The 23759-nt window shown below is 41.7% G+C and overlaps 1 protein-coding gene across 6 annotated transcripts in view; it reads right to left on the reverse strand.

Moving 5' to 3' along the window:
- The window catches only part of phldb1b (pleckstrin homology-like domain, family B, member 1b), a 111537-nt gene that overhangs the window by 45112 nt on the left and 42666 nt on the right, over nucleotides 1-23759 (reverse strand). For all 6 annotated transcript variants that reach the window (XM_030744078.1, XM_030744080.1, XM_030744079.1 and 3 more), the window contains 2 exons: nucleotides 19379-19504; nucleotides 10063-11567 (listed from right to left, as the gene is read on the reverse strand). In XM_030744078.1, coding sequence (XP_030599938.1) covers nucleotides 10063-11567; nucleotides 19379-19504 — 1631 coding nt within the window. The remainder of the gene's footprint in view (nucleotides 1-10062; nucleotides 11568-19378; nucleotides 19505-23759) is intronic.

Here is a 23759-nt window from a genome sequence, read left to right on the forward strand (position 1 = left end):
ACAACTGGCTGTGCTACTTTGAAATAGATGAAGAGCAGCCTAGCCTCCAGTTCAAAACCTTTTCTCCAGCCTTAGTCAGGTCTTGTGAGCGGCAGTGAGGTAACTGTCTGGAGCCGGAGTTATAGAGATCATAACACGCAGGGACTTCCTCAAGTGGGAGGAGGCATGCTGGGTGAGTCTAAGAAAAGCAAAGGGGCTAATTTTGTATATCAAGTAGAACTTTATACTGTATGCACTGGCTGCTCTTTGCTTGAAATAGGCCAAGTTCAATCCAGGCAAAAGTCCTCATGACTGATCGTCTTCAGCTGTTAGAGCCAATACATTTCTAGTTGTAGATAACGGGGACCAAATGAGCTTTGAAGTGCTTCAACTTTTCTCCACATTGGCTCAAAGTCTAACTTCTTATAATTATTTCTCTTTTCACTGTTTAATAATGAAAGCAAACCCTTTGAAGTGCTTTGTGCTGCTTTAAACGCTCGGCAGAGGCACAGAAAAAGTGCCTCCAAACAATTTCACTTAATGATATCAGGAGCTTCCCAGAGTCAGAGTCAGGTGTCGTCCTGATAACACCTGAGCAAGAAGTTTAATATTCAGCAAACAAATAACTTATTTTAACTTGTCTCTAAAACACTTAAGCCGTCCACATTATATTTACATAGGTTAACATTAAATGAATGTGTTGACGCACTAACATATTTTTCCTGGTTTTCTTTTTTTATATACTGATATAATTGAGTATACTGATATTAAAAATATTTTTTCCTTTAGAAAAATATCAAAGCTGCAGTGATGAATTAATTCACTGGTTGCTGTTTACTTGAAATAGGCCAATTTAGGGTTTTTCACCATTTTCTGACATTTATAGACCAGATGATTAAAATGAACAATGAAAAAAGGTTGTCACTGGTGCCCCTAAAAACATTTTACTTATACGAATATAGATTTAGAGAAAGGTATGCAAATATGCAATATATAAATACAGGCCTAGCTTTACATTACATACTACCCAAATTCTGGGTCTGCATAACTTCATCAACTGCACATGACACTAGTGGTGTCATGATTATTTATTGTTTCTCATGTTTGAAGCAACATTTTTGTAAAGTCATCTGAAGGCTCTTTTTCTAAACATGTCATAGGCTGGACAGGAAGTGAGTTTGGACTTTCACTGGGTAGAAGAGCAGCATGTATTACCTTTATAATACATGAAAACAAAAGCATCATTGCACCAAAACAGATCCACTTCTTCTTTCAGCTGGTCCTTTTAGAGGTCACCACAGCAATCATGTGCCTCCAATTCACCCCAACCCTAGCATCTGTCACGTGAACCCTCTGCATGTCCTTCTTCACTATAGCCATGAATCTTCTCTGAGGTCTTCCTCTTTTCCTCCTGCCTGGCAGCTCCATCTTTGTCCAACACATTCATCTCAGCCTTGCCTCCAAACTGCTCAACCTGAGCTGTCCCTCTGATGTACTTATTCTTAATCCAGTCCATCCTGCTCACTCCCAGTGAAAATCTTAACATCTTCATCTCTGACACCTCCAGCTCCACCTGTGTTTTTGTCTGTGCAGGTCTCACTACCATCTTGTAAGCCTTCCCTTTCACTCTTGCTGCCATCCTTTTTTCATAAATCACCCACTGATCTCCACCTACTCCACCCTGCCTGTTACTCTCTTCTTCACCTCTCTTGTGCACTGCCACATTGCTTTGGATGGCTGACCCAGGTATTTAAACTCATTCACCTTTATTACCTCTGCTCATCACCACAGACCGCAACGCAACAGTCACTGGTAATTCATCTCAATTAATCTGACTTTTAATGACTTTGTAATCCAAACTCACTGAAACTGAAAGTAAAATTTGATCTGTTGCCCCATGAAAACATCCATCTCATTTTCCCCTTTTAATTCAAATTGAGTGCACTGACTGAGATTTGCTTTTTTCTTCTCTTCTTTTTGTTTGTGTCAGTTTTAACTAACTTTACATTAAAAATTAACATTTTCATTAACAGTACACCAATTCTATAATTTCATAATCAACTGTTTTTTTTTTCTCTCCAGGTATAGATTTGTCAGAATGCAGCAGTAACAAACATTAAAATGTTGAACGTAGGTTAACATATTTTTTACTGTGATAATGAAATATTTACTTATATTTTCCCCCTCAGGCTGGCCATGGCTGCAGCTCCTATCCAAACCATAAACATTCATTACATTCTTTGTGTATTTAATTACGGATATTCTGATTTCTCATCATTTCTGAGCAATGTGTTACTGAATATACATTTAAAGAAAGACACTCAAAAGGACATAAAAAGCAAATAAGTATATGAAGAGCTGCATGTATGAGGAGTTGCTGGTCAGTATCATCAGTAAAGAGCTGAATTTGGGATGTGGGACTGAATAGTAAGATGACCCCCTCTAGTGGACAGGCCAGCAAACAGCAGATTGCAAAGCTGCAGTTAAAACAGCACAACTCTGTTATTTTTCATAATGCCTCCCCTGCTGTGCACTCTCTGATAATCAACTAGTACAGAGAGAATGAAAGTAATACTGTGTTGAGTGACATGATGCACCCTAATCTAATCTGGCTCTTGTTTTCAGCAGAGAAAATCCAAAGGTTGGTGCTGTCTCAAGACTGGATTACTGCAGCTTTCCTTTGGATGGGCAGGGTAACAGATTTATGGCTGTCCCAGATAAAGAGCTCCCCACCCCACCCCCATCCCTGAGTCCACTTGACCGTCTTATCTGTTCAAGCACGTCTCCCTTTTCCTGTTTCCCGGCCCCATTTGATTTTCAACCAAAAAAGCTCAAATCACAGTAATCTACCTCACCACAGTAAACATGCAAATGGGCAGCTTGATGCTGCAGTCTAAATATTTACTCTGCAGTGAATTACAGAAAGCTGTGATTCTGCAAACACTCCCCTCGAGTGTGAAGAAACCTTCCACCCGCTGGTCAGTGGGTTTGTGCAGTGTAGGTGCAGGATATATTTGGCAGCCTAGGTGGGCAGGTTTACTGTCCCACAGTAGCTGGACATATTTGGTTGTGCACTCAGAGATGATGGTACACATATTCACTCCAAGTGTATATTTGGTGCACTAATCCTTGTGGACGACAGCAAAGAGGCCAACCATGCAAGAAAGCCTCCTCAACCTTCCCAACATCAGACATCATACGTGGCTGGAATATGAAGGAAAAGATAAAGGAGGCTCAGGTTGGTGGTAGTGGTTTCTCAGTTCAGCTTCCTTTTAAACCACCACTAAATTAAATCTCTGCCTGAGGCAAAGTCCTCACAACTTGAGGACCATCGCTGATAGTTCAAGGACAGGTCAAGAGAAAAGAACTCAAGTTCAGAGAAAGTTTTGCAACTGAGAAAAGTCTAATGCAGGCCTTTATTAAAGATGCAATAAGCATCTGTGACCTTTATCAACCTCCAGGAGCAACCAGTAGGGATTTCAACAACAGATTTCTTCCTCCACAGGAGTCTGGCTGAGGATAACTCCCAACACAGATCCTCCAGATTTAAAGCCAGCTAATCTGAGTGGAAATCAGACAGAGATCATGAGTCACTGTGCAAAGTAAACCCCACTCAGAATAGCAAATGATGAAGTGGTATTTTAGCTTCTTTGTCATTTGCTATTCTGGGTCGAGAGAAAACTTTTTGCAACAGCAGCTGCATACAGCTGCACTTGCTTTACATCCCTTCAAAGTAAGAGCAGACACAGAGTGTCCTGATTCAGCTCATTTCATTAAGCAACAACATTACCCTTATTAGAAACTAAAGTATCAACTAACGTAACAGGAATGATGAGGTTGGCTTTAGTGGGCATGATAACAGAGTGTGAATGTGCCACAGATGAAGCACTCTGACATCCCGTCTTGGCAAACACGCTTGGCATGTGAGCCGAGTGGCAGTCAGACGGCCACGAGGAGGAAACAGCGCCAGGCTGGACAGCTTGGATCAGACGGACACAGGACGACAGTCTGCTCATTAGAGAGGGCTTACCTCCAGGCCCCAAAGGCAAGCATCAATTAGCTGAATTAAAGGCTGTTTAAGGAGGTTCCCCTGTCACTTGGATTGGCATAGAAAGAAAAAGAAAAAAAAAAAAAGATTACTGTGCTTTTTTGTTTTTTAATTTATAAGTGTTCAGTGTTTTGAACTGTTTTCTTTTTCAAATCGGGGTACAAAACTCACATTATCTCAAAAGTTAATGACACGCATTTAAAGAGGAGGAGAAATGCTCAGTTTGACAGAAGTGCTCTATGACACTATGAGGTTCATAGGATATAATAGGGTCTGATCATTCTGGACTTTGTATATGAAATATTGAGCTAACCCTGGTTCCAGGGCAAAAGCATCGAATACATGCAAGGATGGACAACATTTCACCACTCCCACTGTACAAAACAATGCAGAAGTGGGCTGTTGTGTTGTGCTGGTGACATTTGCAATCAGAGTGATCAGAGGATGAGACATCGTACCTACTATTGTGCCAGAATGAGAGAACACACACTTTGTATTGCACAGCTCTAGATACCACATGTCCACGGATCACACCTCGAACAGTCTAGCAAAGGGTTAGAGGACTCGTGAGAGACAGGATTACAAAAAACAGAATAAAAAAATATATATATCAATCTCCTGACTTCCAATCACATCTGTACTACAAACTGATCAAAAATTTAGATTCCCACAATACACCTCAAGAGAAGTGCTGGGGAGATCTTCCCTGACTGATGAATGTCCTCCCCATTTGTCATACACCTTTTATATTCATAGCAAACGGTTTCAGGGCTCATAAGTACACTCAGGGTTATCTCCATGACAAGTTAATTAACTTTAAATGGCTGACATTTTTTTAATGCCCCACTATAAAATGTGTACTGTCATCATCACTGTGAGCTCATTACAAATGAGCTCTCATTAGCTTATCCAGAATTTAAGGTCATCCACACTGTACTGAACACAAAACCTGAAGAAAAAGTGTGTCTCAGAAATATTAGTCGACCAGCATAATGAGACCTTAATGGTTTACTCTGGAGAACTTCCAACAGGACTGCAATGGGAATTTGAGCAGAAGGGCTCTTTCTGCCCCTAATAAAAATGAGGAAAACACATTAAACTATGCAAACTGGCTGAAGGACGATCAAGTGGCTCAGGGCCTCAGACTGAGCTTCATCTTCTGTACGACAGGCTTTTCAGTGGGTTCTCTGAGCTTTACATTTTTATATGTGAAACTGAGAAGCCCAAATATTTAGCACCTGCCTCAATGTATCATATATCATATCCTTTACACTGTAAAAGATATTTTAAAAGAAAATCCATCAAAGACGACAGCCAAATTAGCAGCATCTTTAAGTATCTTCTCTTTAGCTTGAAACAATGAAAACTGCCCACTCCAGAACTAGAGCAATAAACTTGTGAGTTCTTTATCTTGGTTTTCTACTCACAGTCACAGATATGACATACTGATATATAAGTCATTTCCTAATTAAAATTTTTTTTTTTTTGGCCCCTTTTCTGGTGACAAGGTGCCAGAAATTACTCCACTTTCTGCTAGTTACTCCTGGGAAGGCACTAAGACAGATGTGGCTGTGCACCAGGACCAGCACAATGCTGGAAAAGTTGTGGTTGTGGTACACTAATGCCTGACTGAAGACTGACTTTTTTTGTTTGCTTGTTTTGTTTTTAATAAAAACACATGAACTCCAGACAATCCTCTTGTTAGACTGGGATGTTATGAGGAGTTGTTCTTCACACATGAAGTACAAGGCAGAAGTAGTCCACATCACATGCGTTGTCACTACTGTTAAGGTGTGGATGCTGCCTGGGCAGAGCGTGCATATCTTCACCTCACTACTACCTGTGTTATTCTCAGGTTGGCGCAAAGCAGCACAATCAGACATCACGTGGATTTTTATATTTGAGAACTGCCTGGTTGAAGACCACATACAGTCACACTGGGTACTTGCATTCTCACATGCATCTCTGACAGGTATTATCAAGCAAAGTTTAGGGCTGTAGTCCACTGGTTTAAGGTAACTTAGAAACACTTTCACCACTGCATATAGACACTATACCATTCTAAAATGACTTTAGAGTAACTCCCCATATTTAACCACGCAAGTTATACACTGTAATTAACCTGCATTTAAGCAGCATCAGCAGGCCAAAACCCACTCCAGTCCACTTTCAGAAATATAAATCTGTGCATTCGTGGAGCAGTGAAGCTGTAGTCTCTGTGCAGCCTCACGCTGCCTCTGAGCTGTGTACGCCTGTTGATTTCACAATAAGACTCCTTTCTCCTGAATAAACTTCTTTCGAGACTTGCTGTTCACATAACTTTGTTTTTTGGTAATCAGTTGTGTGAATGAGTAGCAGGCTGTGTGTGAAAGTCTTTGAAACGCACACGCTCACGGGCAAGAAAAATCTGTCATGACAGTGAGTCAACTGTGACTAATTACAGGCCCTGCAGCTCCACGCCCTGCCTCCTCACAGAGCTGCAAGTTTCTGCGTTCAAGAAATACAACATCATAACAAGCTGCTGAGGAATTTTGCCTGTGAGTCTCAGAAAGCCTCTGTTAGTCTCCTGAATGCTTTTCTTATATGACACAATTTTGTGTTTGACCTTATGTGCCGTGAGCACATATCTAATGTCAATATTGTTCTCTGTGTCCCTGGAAGTTGTACTAGGCTAAAGGTTCTTATGCCTGATAATTTTAATGGCAACAAAGAGAGAGTAGTATTAGTAATAGTATTTGTTCAGGGTATGTGAAGGTCAGTATATAGGTACTAGACATGCAAATGGCATGTTATTTTGTCTCATACCAAAATAAGACCTCATTTGGACAGGGTTTCTATATCTCAGGGAGGTGGGAGTTTTTAATATTAATACCTCTGGTCAGTGATTTTATTCCAGTCCTCTCCAGTGATAAATGCAGTCTAATGTACCTCCTGTGTGTTAATAAACTTGGACTCTTGGGTCTTGGACTCCACCAAGTCTGCATAATTTAGAGTTTGACATATTTGTTATGTATCTTATGCTGGGCTTTGGTAAAACCCCTCAGTTCTTCCTCTGTCTGAAACAAGCCGTTTTAGCTCCACTTCCCTCTCCCTTTAAGCCAGTTTTCTTCTGATTGGTTGCCCCTCACAAACAGAAGGTGGGTGGGGCTTCTGTCCTCACAGCTAGGGCTGTATTCCATGACTATCCTCTCTTTTAGTATATATGTGGTATATACGGCAAGTTTTCTAGAATGCGGTTGTTGATTTACATGTTTATTTGCATCTATGTTTGGTGTGTCCAGCAGAATGTTCATGTATATCACAGACCACATTTTGCAAAACTGGATTCATTATGCATTTTCCTATTTTTTGTCATATTATATATAGTGTATATACACCAATCAAGCATAACATTACGATCACTGACTGGTGAAGTGAATAACACTGATTATTCTTCACTGTGGCACCCGTTAGTGGGTGAGATATATTAGGGAGCAAGTGAACATTTTGTCCTCAAAGTTTATGTGTTAGAAGCAGGAAAAATGGGCAAGCATAAGAATTTGAGTGAGTTTGACATGAGCCAAATTGTGATGGCTAGACGACTGGATCAGAGTATCTCCAAAACTGAAGCTCTTGTGGGGTGTTCCCAGTCTGCAGTGGTCAGTATCTATCAAAAGCGTTCCAAGGAAGTAATAGTCGTGAACCAGCAACAGGGCCGTGGGCAGCCCAGGCTCACTGATGCGTATGGGAGCTAAGTCTGGCCGATGTGGTCCATCCAACAGAAGAGCTACTGTTGCTCAAATTGGGGAATAAGTTGATGCTGGTTCTGATAGACCATTCCATTAAAAATTCATAATCACATAAAAACTGCTACAGGTGTCAGAACACACAGTGCATTGCAGTTTGTTGTGTATGGGGCTGCACAGCTGGAAACCAGTCAGGGTGCCCATGCTGACCCCTGTCCACTGCCAACAATGGACACGGGAGCATCAGAACTGGACAATGGAGCAATGGAAGCAGGTGGCCTGGTCTGATGAATCACATTTGAGCCCTAGAGATGTTTAAAAGCTGGCCAGAATGACAAAATGTTTTAAAATGTTCGTTTCACCCCAACACTGTTATTCTAGGGAAAATCTGCTGACTAACAAAAAACAGATAACAATTGATTTGCTGTAACCCCAAATTACATTATCTCTGTGTCTAGCCATAATCTAGCCTAAACCTTTTTTTGATAATATCGAAACCATGATGCCTTGGTGCATTTGGAAGGAACCCTGTCCCTGTTAAGGTTTAAACAGTCTCAGTGTGTAGATCGGGTGCCTGCAACACACTGTCTCACTACCCTGTCTCAACAGGAGGTACTGGGATATGACCTGGCACATAGACAGAGGGCATGTCATCTCATCCAACAGAGCTGCTGTCACCCTGTCTTTAGCTTTAAAAAAAAAAAAACACCCACTCTGTAATCACAAGCAAAGCAGATAAAAGCCTTCTCACGCAGGCACAAACACATAGAAGGACTGTCTGTGGAGTTCCATCCAGCCTGGCAGCCAAGTTCAAGATGTTGACCGACGCTTTCTTGCCCCCATTTGTTCAGTTTAGGAAAAAACAAACTATGCGGTTGCTATGGGCTCATCTAAGTTCACCGAGAGAGACTGCATGTCAGCAGCAGTTTAGACAGCCAATAGCCGAACTGCAGACAGTTCAGCGAGGTGGTTCAATGGCCTTGTTATGCCTCCTTTTGCGTGGAGATAGTGCAATAGATGTTCTCAGTTCCTCCTGGAACACAGATTAGAGACAGCCTGAGAGTATTTACGCCATCTCTTCTACAGATAATCACACTCATGAAATAGCTTGAGCCGGTTTCCTGACATGTCTGAAGATCCTCAGTTAAAAAAAAAAAAAAAAAAAATGCCACTGGAAAGATCAAAACTGTGCTTAGTGCTGTAATCGAAAGCTTTATAGTAATTATTGAGGGATCTCTAGATGATTCTCTGGAATGAATAATTAGTTAATAAAGTAATGAAAAATGCCTGACACAGTCTCCTTAAGCCCAATCTGACTATTTCAAATGCTTCATCTCATCCAATTAACAATACAAACTCAAACTAAATCACAACCGTTTTCTATTAAATAAAACAAGCCAAATATTTGTGCTTGTAAAAATTAAAGAATGAAACACATTCACAATTATTTAGCTGACTCGTTCAGGTCTTCAAAGAGACCATTCCATTAAAAATTCATATCCACATAAAAACTGCTACAGTGACCCTGGATAGGCTCTTCAAGGGCACCTAGTGCAGATGAAGGGCACTGGAGACATACATTCTGGTGAGTGTGAAGTGTCTTCACTGAACCTCAAACAGAGTTACTACTGGTCATTTAGTGGTTACTTCCATTCTACACGCCTGCAAGTACCAAACCAACTAGACTGTTCAGGCAATAAATTCCTTTGAAACAAATGTGTGAATTGCATAAATACAAATGACTCAACTTGTTCTGTCTGTACAGCATTTCAGACCACGGAGGAGTACAGACTCAGGGCTACACCCCAAATGGCACTTAAATCATCAACTGATGAACTAAGTAGTTCATTCACAAAAATACAACGTATATGTCGAGCTTTAGCTAGAGAGAAGAATGTTCTGCTTTGGCCTCTTGAACTTTTGAATGACTTTTCTCTGTTTTATAGTGATTCCTGAGTGATCTAGGTTATTCTTAATCCCAAGTACCCTAACCCTTATCTACCACAGTCTGTGATTTTTGGGTTTGGAAAATTGTTCTACAATATCTTGGTAATCAGAGTTGGAAAAATAAATATTCTAACATATATAAAAACTTTTTTTTTTTTAGGTTATTTCAAATGAGACAAACAGCATTACAAAACCTGAAACATCAAAAGGATCTGTCAGGATTAAGTTTATAAGCAAAGTACCTCAACTGTAAAATTAATCTAAAGTGTACAAACTTTAACCACTTAACAGTGTATCCATAAGCTCTTTTCAAATGACTGCTGAGTAACAGCAGATTCCTGGTGATTTACAGTCCTGACTTACCAGTCTCTCCATCTCCTGCTCTCGAAGCCTCTCCTCTCTCTGACGTCGGTGATACTCCAGCAGATCGTCCTCATTGTCACTGATCTCAGTGATGCTGTTCTTCCTCTCCCGCATACCAGGGTGTGGTCTCCCTGCGGACATCTTTCTGTGGGTCCTCGGACTGGCTACGGGAGAGGAGCCCGGCAGGGAGCCGAGACTGTAAGCAGGAGACAAGGAATTCCCAAAGCTCGCTTTCCGTACCCCCGCGCCCCCAACACTGCCCTCCGTCAACATAGAGGTAGGTGATGGACTGCGGGCTCGGATCCCTCTGCTGCAAGTTTGCTCCTCTGATATCGATCCAGTTTTACGCCGAAGTCGGGGACTCTCTGGAACAACCTTGCCCAGATTTGAGGGACTGTCTGGAGTCCTCAATGTGGTGACTGTCCCTGGAAGTGCCCCTGGGAGAACTGGAACTCCTCTACGAGCCAAGGAGGGACTTAAAGGTGGCAACTCTCTCATACTAGTGCTCCCTCCACTGCCCCCATTCAGCTCCACATTCCTCCTGGCTAAGCGAGGGCTTTCTGGGGGCTGCAATGAGCGAGGATGCTGCTGGAGGGGCGATCCTTGGATTATGTGGACGATGGGGTCCAGAGGAGGCTGGAACCCTCTGGCAGGTTGGGAAAGCTGCCTGGAGGGGCTGGAAGCAAGAGCGCAATCAGCTAGAGGGGTCTGTTCTCTGAAGGGGCTGGCAGGTCTTTCTTGGAGCACTGTTGTAGTCTTGGTCCTTGGGCTGGAAGGTGATGGGGATGGAGAGCTAGGAAACTTGGGTGTGAGCCTGGGGCTACTTGGCACAGCATTTCTACTACTGAGAGATTCACTGGAGGACAGAAGCGAGGTCTGTCGAGGGCTCTCAGACCCATCTTGGCCTAATCCTCTGTGGCTTGGCTTGGGGCTTGGAGGAGCGTCTGTTAAGACTTTTCGCTGCAGCCTGGGGCTTTCCTGAACCTTTTGGCTCACCCCACTGCTGCTGAAGTTAGGCAGTATAGTCCGTGGCTGTGGTACAGGTGGAGGCTGGGTGGTGAAGTTGTAACTAGAGGAACGTACAGGCACTGGCGGTAGAGAAGAACTCTGGTCCTGGGGTCCTCCACTAGGAGACGGGCTTGTAAAGCTTCCACTGCTGGCTGCTGAGGGGGAGGAGAGTGGGGAGAAAGGAGGGGATGTGTTCTCATAGCTGGACCCCACAGACATGGCCCCTGGGCTCGTAGGAGGGGACAACAAATACCGGCCCCCTCCATTGACCATGGGTGACAGGGGGGAATGAGCTATTGGCTGGCCTCCAGCAGGCTTTTTGGCCTCCGATGAAGTAGGCTGGGGGTCATCCATGACTAGGGAATCCATGATCTCCTGGAGGTCCCTCTCAATAGAGCTGACGATAGCGCTGTGCTCGGATTGGACTCTTTCTCCAGGAGCTGGGGGACACTGGGCTGGACTGGCCTGGTGATTCCCATTGACCAAGTTCCCTGTGTCTGAAGGGGGGAGAAGAGAAATTAACCAGCATTAGATACAGGTATTAAAATAGAATAACAATACTAAGAGTCACCAATATTCTCCAACTAAATAATTCAAAAGGTTCCACCCTGTGGCCCAAGTCATTAAATATAATACAAAGAAAACATTTTCAGTGGTGCAGTATGCAGGGATGGCCTTTTCATAATTCAAAACAAAAGCAACAAATACAGAGATGGTTAGAATGTTTTCAAAATGAGTAAAGGAATATATCACAAATCATGTATGATTTATTAATTTCAATGCAACTGTGATGAGGATCCCGATGTTGCGGGTCTTTCAGCTCAGAGGTTGGCCCTGCTCTGGTCAATGATAGTGTTTCCCACAGAAACAGTAGGTAGAAAGAAAGAAGGCATGTTCTCATTTCCAATATACTTATAATATACTGACTGCTCTACAGCCTCTGTGAACTGCAGTGCAGCAGCAGCACCAGCTCTCTACATGCTTTAGGTTCTAGCTAGAATTACCCTCAAGCTCACAGTGTATTTTTCCAGGCAGAACAAGGACTACTGTAACCTGTGGCAGTCCGATTCTGTCCGACAGTGGAATAAGAGACTAGAGACAGCTGAAAGGCATCACAAATCACCACCACAGCAACCCAATCACCCTGATAGGAGGGAAGCATGAGGCAGGAAGTACTGAAGCTAGCTGGTTAGTAGCCACTGAACTTTTAAAATAAGAATGGAAGATTGAATGTGATTAATTTACTGTCGGGCAATTATGTCACTGTGTTGGGTGGATGGAGAAAGGAAAAAAAAAGAAACATCTCGATTCTTAGGTGGCCTAGCCAGCTTAGGTGATGGTAAAATTTCTGAGAGACTGCATGTGCTAGCCCAACACCAACACTGGTGAATCTTTCAGAATCAAGAGCTTAATCACATTTGTCCTTCACCTGAGCTTTAATACAAGTACCTTCAATAACTATGAGAGTAACACACTGAGCCATCTCTTTGCTGAAAAGTCTAATGCAAATCTGCTGATTGACCTAACATTACCCCTTTCCCCTTAAGAGAAGAGAGATCACCCAAGCAACAGTACAGTGAAGTGGCACAGTTTTCCTTTCAGGGCCCCACCTTTTAGCCCTGATGACTTTTTCATGATTTTCCATAATTAATCTGGGGGTTGTTTCACAACTGCACAATGTTCTTTCTTTCCTGGTTGGATAAGGCTCAGTTTCTGTGCAGAGAATATCTCAGGAGTCTGAGCCCCTCCTCACTCTTCACAGTCACACTGAAATGAAACTATTTAGAAAATGTACTGCCAGAGTTCCTCACCTACCCAGAAAATGTAACAAATTTCCCAGTTTCAACCTGTTATTTGAGATGTGTTCAATAGCAACATCAAATCCCTGTTTTCTAGACTGGATATGGAAGACAGGTAAGTACAAGGTCAGAGCAGGGATTAGTGGTGAGGAAAGGAAGGAAGGACACAGATGAGAAGATGAACAGACAGATATGGATGAGAAATAAATGTGCCTGCATAACCCAATTACTGTATGGCCCGAAAGCAAACGTAGGACACAGGCCAGGTAATCTAATCTTCACCATCTTCCACTAATGTCATCATAGTAGATTATAACAACAGAAACGTACAGCCACGTGGGAGATTCAGCAGTGTGGCCTTGAGGCAGGGATCACTCCACAGATCACGCTTTCATTAATGTTAAATGAAATCTGTTCAAAGTGACTTGTCATTTTAAATGATAATTGCGACCTACAGTCAGCGCAAACACAGAGCGGTAATAAAGCAGGAGAGAGGGACAGGCTGTCATGTCTGACTGAGATGCTGAGAGACGGAGCAGATAAATATAAGAAAAATGATGTCAGAGAGGCAAATCCCACTAGAAAAAGTGCTCCAAAATATAGAAGCTTCAGAAATAATGCATAGCTGTGCCTGCTCAGCTGACATGGCAGCAGCTCTGCTTGCTTTTTTCTCTATTAACGTGAAGCTCTGCCCATGTGACAGCCTGGCTACAACTGACTCTGAACGCATCTTCATGTAAATAACACAGCACTGAGGTGCAAATGTTAATGTCACATCGTTTCTCACAGATTTTTGTGTGAGTAAAACACGGAGGTGGGGGTGACAGGGATAAAAGCGACCGCTCCGCTGAGGGAAAGCCCGTGCAATGATGTCATGGGATACAGACTATCGCCTCGAGTGGATCGTGCCAAACTTCATTTAAAAACCCGGGGATTTAATGTTAGCGTACTTGCCGGTAAGACTGATTGGTTTCAACATGACAACGAGATATTTAATTACAGGTGAGATTCTCTACATTTCGGCATCAAGTCCATCCTATGTAAGCGCCAGCTGACAAACAAACGTTTGGATCATCTGCCATTCCCAATTTCTCCGCTCACATGAACGCCGTGCGATATTGTGATCAAAGAAAATAAAATTGTATTTCCTGAAAATCAAACAAGCATGTTTATTGATCTGATACGAGCCGAATAAAGACTCAGAGTCAAGTTAATTAAATCGAGTATGTTTCGCTGTTCTAAGAGGTGTACACCTTCTCAGAAAGGCACACAAACGTTAAACAGACGTATTGTTAATGGAGTTTGGCATGTGACCTGTTCGTATTACTTTCCTCAGGCGTTAAAGCACTAGGGTTACTCACATGAAGGAATAAAACTGCGACCCGGTCAGTTTCTATGCGGTTCACCTGCTATATGATACACACATGAGGCCACGTCCTCCGGACACCGCTGACAAAGCGGCCGTGACGGAGCACCGCCGTGTCTGGCTCCACGCACACCGAGGAGATATGGAGATTCAAAGCGGCGGTGATAATTCAGCCGGGGCTAGGGTGCTGGGCACCGCTGCTAACTGCCGAACCGCTGCCACCAAGTTACAAGAAATGTGACACGGGTTTTCCGGTCCTGACTTTCAAAGTAAAGCGTCACGCAGAGTCCACGCAAACGTGCCTCTACTAAGAATGTAAAGGTGGCTTTTGACTGGATTTGACAAATGCACTGTCCCCTAAGTTTTCTGAAAGTTAACACTCTGCCTTAGACGGAAATTTTGCAAATAAACCTAGTTATGAAACAAAGTAGCTCAGAAATCCTCTTGACAGGCAATTATTTTATTCTGAAGGCAAATCTGTATTACGTCCTGTGTCGTGGCTATCTTAACGAAGTTTTTCCTGTCCAGAATGATGTGAACGACTGCGAGATTTACGGGCTGTTTTAGAGTCACGGCAGCAGATTTTATGGGTTATCACTGTTATTTGTCTCTGTATTGCAGATTTGGTCAGTTTCAGATGAAACAGAGGAGAAATCATCCACATATTAAAATAGTTTGGGGCATCCAGAGGCAGCAAGAGAATTATGCAGCTTATTAGTTCACCAAAGCAAGAGAAGTCTAAAAAGTAAAGAAAGTGTCTTAAAATTGTGAAAAATTAATTCAATTTATCAAAATAATACATATTCCTATGCTTTGTGTGTGTGTGTCACACTATTTTTCCACATAAAACAAAGATTTAACTGATCTAGCATAGTGAAATATTAATAGGAAAATAGAGACGGTCTTCTGGGATGGAAATGTGGGTTTGGACTGGTTTGGAAATGGAAAATAGGGGGCAGGAAATTTGTGGTTACCCTGTTAAATGGCAAAAAGATTCTGAGTTTGATGTCCAAATGGTGCTTTATTAATAAGCACTTGCTTTCATTTCATGATAGTGAAGAAAATAAATAAATAAATCAGAAACTCAGCATGTGCTAGTGCCAGTTTCTAACCACAACTGCATCCCCAACCTTCAGCCTTGTCCTCAGCGCTGCTTTTTGCAGACTGTCGAGATAAAGGCCTTTCACTGGGAAGAATACAGAGGGTAGGGGAACAAGGGACCAGAGGGGAAACCCAGTCAGGGAGGGTGCAGGGATGGGACACCGTATGCCGGAACTGGGAGATGTATTAATAGCCTCTGAAAAAAGACACTATAATCCCAGCCATCGGCCACTTTAAGGAAGCAGCTCAGGACCACAAAACCGTCTGCTGGCCTCGCAGAGAGACACAGGAAGTGTTGGTACAGAGGCAGCAGTTGTAGGCCGGCTGGAGCTGGCTGAATGAAGCTCTGGCAAAGCTTGAAGAAACTAAACAAGACAGGTAAATGTGACTGGCACCACTGTGATTTGTGATTCTTAACTGGTCTTCAGTGAGGATGTGAGAGTGTATGATTGTCTGTCTCTCTGTGTCTTGTATAGACATTGACGACATGTCCAGGGTGTACCACACCTCTTACCCAGTGTCAGCTGGGACACCCTTGTACCTCCATTCAAACCTAGTTGAATAAACAGCTCAGAAAATGGCTGGATGAATCACAGAGTGCTGCAAAGCATACAGAACTCTGGAGAATAAAATTTCATGACATTGGCATTTGCAAGACAATCTTTACAAAGTGATGCAAGTTTTCAGAGTCTTGAAGCAGCTGCCATTAGGCAATAAACAAATTAGTTTACCATCACTAAGCTCCTGTGCCTGCTGTGATAACACTGAATGCCCCCTGGAAAGTCTGCAGTCTCATTTACTCACTTGATAACAAACACCAGCTCTGGGCCACATAATAGCTACAACAGTCACAAATGAGATACGACGTGTGCTGTAGAAAAAAAAAATCCTTCAAAAGCCCAATGACTGAACCGGAACTCATATCAGGGTTATAGGACTCATCCTCATGCTGCTCTATGGGTCTGTAAATAAAACGTTAAAAACGGGAACATTGGTAAAGTTTAGTGGATTAAGGTTTCTGACGTGCAAGGAAGAGAAAAAAAGCACTTGTCGTCCAATGCAGAGTACCAGGTTTGAGTCTAACCATATAGCTTGTATGGTAGTGTTAGGTCAGGAGTCCATGACCAGGACAAGAAGGTATAAAATGGAGTTACTGAGTTATAATTCTTTCATACAGTGTAAGAGCTGACCCAGAAAGATCCAGAAGAGATCTAAACCATACTTTATGATGCAGATTTCTATCAGTAATTATCCTTTTATTCATGTGTATATGGAAAACAGACTGTATGTTGAAGGCAGATCTAAACACTGTGACATCAACCATTGTTAGTGAGGTCCTGTTGTGATGCTTCAAGACAAAGCAGTATGTGACGAGCAGTGAGTGGTACTGACTGTGAAACAAAGGTGAGCTGCACGCTCATTGGCTAGCAGCTGGTCAATCACAAGGTCAACATAACTTCATTTGTCCTTCTTTTTCACTGTAATGGGACCATAATTTACAAAATAAACATCTTGCAGTGTGCAGTGAGAGTTAAAACTAGCAACTGAGACCATAACTTCACCAGGAAACTGTTTACTCAGGTCACAAATCAAGTGAGAAGAAGATTCATTTTCACCCCCTGCTGGTCATTACAAAGAATGCAGGTTTGAGGCACTTACACAGCGGCTTCACTGTTCATCTTTTGTATACAGTATACAATGTGGAGCCAGCTTTAAGCCAGAGGATGTGTATACATTTTAGTCCAACAATCACACCTGTACTGACTTTAACCTCACCCTCAAAGTTTAACTTTATCTTTATCATCATGCGCTCGACTTGGACTAATTCAGTTCAAGGTCCTCCATAGGATTCATTACAGCAGGGCCAGACGCTCAAGGATTTATTCTACAGTCAGTCAAACCTGTGCTCGTTGCCATATAGCTCAGGCAAATTTAACTCACATGTTCTGGTCCTGTAATAAACTGCGCAGCTTCTGGTCTACAATCTTTCAGATCCTATCTGAGGCTTTCGAAATAGGTATCCAACCCAGCGCTGAATTGGCAATATTTGGAGTTCCAGGGAAGGGCATATCATTAACACATGACTTTAAAAATGTACTGGCTTTCTCAACTCTCCTCGCCCGAAGAAGAATATTATTAGTGTGGAAATCAGAACACCCACCCATGGCTTCTCTTTGGTTGAAAGATCTGACCCTGTTCCTTAAGCTAGAGAAGATCACGTTTTGTGTCAGAGGTTCGATCCAAAAATTTTATAAAACTTGGGCCCCTCTATTATTTTATTTTGAGAGACTGGATGTCCTCCCTCGAGCCTGAAGTTCGCGCAGGAGCTGGTTCTGCTGTGTGTGTGCCTGTCCCTCCAGCCCGGCGGCCTCAATGGTTCCCTGTGGTTCCGGCTTTTGACAGTGATTGTCAACCTGTGCAGTTTTAAACGTCCGTGTCCTGACTTGGTTTGTGTATCCATGCTTGTGTGGACGCCTGTTTGCATGTTGTCCACGTTTTTTTTTTTGTGTTGTCTCCTGGGTTTTCATGCTCGTGGTCTTTCAGCTGTATTTTTTTTTCTCTCTCTGTTATATCATTTTATTTTGTTGTATCATTGTTTGCAGCAGGGTGGGGATAGATGGGGAGGGGTAGGGGCAACAAGGGGAAGGGAAAGGGGAGAAAAAAAATAAAACATACGCCATGTTTGCTTTGTCCCTGTGGTCAACGACCTGTTGTTGATGGATGTTTAAATAAAATGTATAAAAAAGAAAAAAAAGTTTAACTTTATCTAAGCACTGGACCATGAATCTCTTTCAACAGAGATGCTCCAAAGTATTTTGAAATGGGGAAGTGACTAAAATTTGTCAACCCTTAAGCACAAACTTCCTATGTACATGTGTAGGGATTCAGCCTTACAGTGCATACTGCATACTAGAAACTAACATCGCTTTATTTGGACACAAAACTGAAAAACTTGTCATTTGTAGGTTTGGCCTCATGATTGCCTCAAGTTCACATACAGATATCAAGTGCCGCTTTCAAGTCTTTTCTAGCTGATACGACAGGCATGCCCAGTTTATCATAGGAGTGGTATAAGCAGTCTTCATCTGAACGCAACTCAGGAACGCGTAATTGGTACGTTTCTAAACAACGGAAGGCTTTCATTAGTGGATCAGGAAGTCCAGAGCAGCCAGCATGCCTGTGTGCTATACTTATCCCCTGGTGGCATGCAACGTCAACAGTGGGAGGAGGAGGGACAGAAACAAGATGCTATGACAGTTCCCTGGAAGTATAGCTTGCCAAGAGAAGTTACACTTACATTTGTGGACATGCCAGGAGGAAGACACACACATAAACACACACAGAGACTCAAGCAAGCTGAAAACTTTGCCTGGAGACGCAGAGGAATGAAAGGCTCATAAAACATGCATGGTGTGAACTCCAGCACCAGGTCCCAGCTGGGTACCATTCAGGCTCCGGGGTTCAACGGGTGCTGAATTTTAAAGGCTCCAAGTGACAGCAAGGAGTCTGATAACAGAGCTACAAACAGGAATTCTGATCAATCTATGACTCTATTTACTGCAAATATTTTTAAAAAATGAGAAAATGTCTTTTAAATGTAATATTGACTTATATAGGTGTCAAAAAGCTGACAGTTCTTTATATATATATATATATATATATATATATATATATATATATATATATATATATATATATTTATATGTGTGTGTGTGTGTGTGTGTGTGTGTGTGTGTGTGTTTACATATGTACACACACACACACACACACAAACACAAAGAAAAGTTGCTCCACCTCCACTGCCTGCCTGTTAAAAATCTGGCCCATTCATCTATGCAGAATGGAACTTTGTAAGGAAGATGATCTTTTTTAGGCCTTTTTATTCACTACCAGTGTAGGTTTTTTCACACTGATTTGGGTTTGCAAGGAAAAGGTTCCATGAGGTGTAGAGTTAGTTCTCCTGAAGGATAACAGACAGAAAATACTACAAAATGTATATGGATAAGACAATAACAGCTTGCATGTGAGGACCATACAGTACCTGCACACAGTCTGTAGTCCCCAGTGGAGACACTCCCTCCTTGGGGCATCATACTCTTCATCCTGAAGGCTTCCTCAGGGTGGTTAAAGCGAAAGAAGGCTGATTGGCCAAAACACAGCATACAGCCTGGAAAGAAGCACATATCATTTATTTCCCCTTGTTTTTACCAGCACCTAGTAGTATATAACATACACTGATAAAAATATCCTAAAATGAAATCTAATAATTTATAATTATAACACTTTACAACAAATAGATTAATGGGTTTAAATACAACATTTTCCTCTTAAATATAATGATATAGAGGAACAAAGTAATATAACAGTAAATATTTAAGTGAAGTATGAGTCCTTGAATAAATATATTTAACTTTCCACCACCACCTGGCTCAGTCTTAATATTTAACATACAGACATGCGAGTAGCATCAATTTTTCCATCTTAACGCTCATAAAAATAAATAAATAACCATACCCAACACAAACAATCCCCCAAAAACTGCATCCAGTGGCTCATAACAGCATCCAGTCTAAACACAGAGTGCAGAGGACTGTTAAAATTGCCAACACAGAGATAAATAAGGTGAACACCAGGCATCAGAGTTGTTCTGACAGCATCAGGAACAAAGTGGTGCAAAGTGCTCACAGAAGCTGTGCTGACTCAGACCACAATAATTTCATCATCAACACAAAGCGTGAGGGCACACAGTCCTTTGTTGCTATGCAAAGGTAATCACTAACAATACACAAACTTGATGAAGCTAGACGACAAAGTACAGAAAAGATATACGAAGGATCCGAGTTCAAGAGACATATCTGTACAAAACCTCAAATCTCCTTCCTTCCTTTCTGGGAAGCAGGAAGCTTTATCAGAACTGCAAAGTAAAAAAAATAAATAAATAATAAAATCGCTAAATACCCCCAACTTCAAAAAGTCTGTCTTCTACTCCCATTGGCTTATACAGATGAACAATCTGATCTGCCTCTCCCTGGCATCCTGTTTCTATCCAATTAAAGAGATAAGATGATAAATGCCATTTCAGTAGATCCAGAATAAACAAAGTGATGAGAGAATGAGTTGTCCATTCAGAAATATCAAATGATAAATTCCAAATGATACAAAGGAACCTATTTCAAGTTTTCAAATATTTAGTGCTATGAGAGCCCGACGAATTTATCAGCAGGCCAATATTATCAGACGATATTCAGTTTACTGCCAAACAGCAGCTATATTCTACAAAACAACTCCAACAAACTTACTGTAAGCTAACAGGTCAGCCACAAACAGAAGAAATCAAAGTACAGTATAGCTTTTTTTTTGTTGTTTTTAGAGATAGTAAGGAAATCATTCTCCACCTGTGGTAGGTTCTGACTGGAGTGGCCCGGCCCTGCAAAGGGCTACCACCTTCTTCCAGAAGAGATTCCTAATCTCAAGCATTTCATTTCATGGTTAAAAAAAAGGCTAACAACAGAGGCACAGGGAGTCCATCCCTCTGTGTGTCCAGAGACTCACAGGACAGGCAGCTGAATGATATTGAGATCCACCACAACAGAGCCCAGGTGAACTTGCTGGGAGGGAAACACATAAAGGAAAGGACCTGGAGCTAGCTGGTTAGCAGAGTCAGAACTTTTAAAATAAGAACAGGAGTTATTAATGTGATTAAGTTATTGTGTGTGAAATGCTGTGAAAAGATTAAGATCAAAAACTGAACTAAAACTGGAATAAATGCTGAATTTAAATTGATCAATTAGCCATAATCAAAGTCCAAAGGAATGCTAATTTTGCTTCATATGTGCTAGATTTAAATATGTGCTGTTTAAGTGGCCTAAGAAATCAGTACTTAGGTTTATAAATGGTGCTTATCTAATTCATTTGTTGCATTTAGAAAGCTGTCAAAGTAAAAAGGTTTGACTTTGTCCATCCCTGCAAACTGAAAATAATTGATCTTGAATTGCTTGGCTGAATGTGTCTCTACAACAGTCCATTATAAACTGACACAGCTGATCCTCATAATGAGCAGTTCACAGGAACACACTCACTGGGGTCTATGTGCTAATATTAATCATGTCCATTTACCACCTGGTTTAAACATCAGAGCACATAATTCACATAACTAATTCAGCTCCTTCATGTGCCATGAACCAGATAAGAGATCAGCAATCACACGTTTATGACTTTCTCAATATAGCACCGTTGTGTCCCGCTGAGATTACAAGGGAAAGGTTTTCCAGGCCAGCCGGAGATAAGATCCCTGCCTGTTGTAATGAGGCCTGAGGTAAAGACTGGAAACTTCGCCATCACGCAGGAGGATGCTGTGATGTACAACAGAGCCAGATTGCCCTTTTATTATGGAGTGATACAAACACTGACAGCCTGGGGAAAAACACCTGATTACATCATGAGATGTGGGTGAGGACACAACTGATGGAAAACAGGTGTTTGCTCAGTTTCAACAAGTGGTGTTAATATCCAGCTTAGCACAGAGGGGTAAAGAACAAGATGCCACTCCAAAACAAATCTCTTTAGAATACATTTCTTGTTATTTCTCCAATTAATATGCATGTTATAGGCTGTTAAAAATACTATTTAGAATTAATACCACTTCATCCTCTGTGGACCTAGGAAACTTAGCAGACACCCTGGACAGACTGGCAATCAGACAGCTTAAAAATGCAGCCCTGTGGACAATTTCTATGTCACTTGAACACGGCAGAACCATGGATGAATAGTAGGTTTTTGTTTGAAAACTGGATGGACTGAATGTGGGCATCTGTGGGGACTGACTTGGTTTTGGAGCGAGCCTCAAGTGGCCATTGAACTCACTGCCTGCAGTTCAGTGGCTGCTGCCTGGGCAGAACTTAATCTGGCAAGTCTAAGAGAAAATCCCTCATTAACTAGATGGTACAGCATAAATATTATCAATTATATTCTTGCCTAATATTTAGAGTCTGAAATTTCAATGTAAAAAACTTGTAAAGCATATTCCCTGTAATAAAAATCCCTTGATGCCTGTACTGTAAAATAAAGTGGTGGTGCTAAAGACTGTTAAAATTGATACTTTATATTAGTGCAATGAATTCCACATGCCTGCATCAGCAGTCTAAGTACAGAACTTTATTTGCATTAGTATTTCTTTTCCACCACCAGTATCTGTTTCCATTAGCATTCCCTTCAGTGGTTACACCATCCTCTGCATAATTTTGGTCGTTTTTTTTTCCACAGTTGTTTCTGCCAATATTTGCAGGAAAATGAGTGCACCATCAGTCTAGTCATGAATCAGAAAAATAAAAACATGCTGAATAGGATGTTTAAAAGCAGCCGTGCTACCAGTGCGGTCTGCAGAGCCACGTCAGCTGAGCCACCGTGTCTTCACACTCTCCACTTTAGCAGTCATCCCACTTCTCCACCTAGCTCTCCCTCCACCTTCCCTGACTCACACTCCTTCCCCTGACTTGCACTAACATGATCTCCCTGCTGAAGATCAATTCAGGCATTTCCAAAAAAGATACTGGTTAAAACAATGTAGCTTGAAGGGGCATGTATCTGACACAGTCATGACAAACTCATCGCTCACTCTGAGCCTGGACGGGTTTGGTGATGCCTCCGTGGCACGCTGCGTCATTTTCACTCAGTAGTTCTGTCAAAACAGCGAACATCTTTGTTGGAAGGATCTTAAACAATGATGACTAAAGTTAACAGGTACCTGCAATAACAATGCAATAACAAAAATGACAATAACAATGAAATTGAGTCACTTGTTAATGCAAGTGGACAGGTACCAGATTAAATCAATCTCAACTTTGAGGTTATGAATTTACCAAGAATACGCTTCACTAACATAACAAGTTGGGAGATTCACTAAAAAGTTCGCAACACAACTAGACCCACAAATGTCTGCCAGCAATCAGCTAAGTATTTATGTTAACTTCACAGTTAGCAGTAGAAAATGAACTGTGGTACATGTTAAATGATATCACGACTATTTTGTTCAATATTGAGATCCTAATTATTCATTGAAAAATGCACAGAAACAGAACACTACTGTGTAAATCTTTGAAGAAAAATACCAAATATAAATTTAAAAAACTATACCAAAGCTTAACACAAACTTAAACAGGGCACTTTTACAGAACTCAGAGCAAAGTACAGCTGTGAGTTCCCTCTTTTTCCCCTGCAACGTTTTGTGAACAGTGTGGGTTTTTTTGCCACCACACAAAATAATTGCACGAGGCAATAACACATCTTTTGTCTAGTGTGTTTACAATTTTCCTGAAGCCTTTGTTACTCACTGTGTTTAGTGGACACACATCTTTGGCCAAATGGAATGTGACTGCATTAGTGATTACAGTGAGTCTTTGTGAGATGGACTGACACGCCGTACA

The sequence above is a fragment of the Archocentrus centrarchus genome, chromosome 13, assembly GCF_007364275.1.
Source record: "Archocentrus centrarchus isolate MPI-CPG fArcCen1 chromosome 13, fArcCen1, whole genome shotgun sequence".
Taxonomy (NCBI): Eukaryota; Metazoa; Chordata; class Actinopteri; order Cichliformes; family Cichlidae; genus Archocentrus; species Archocentrus centrarchus.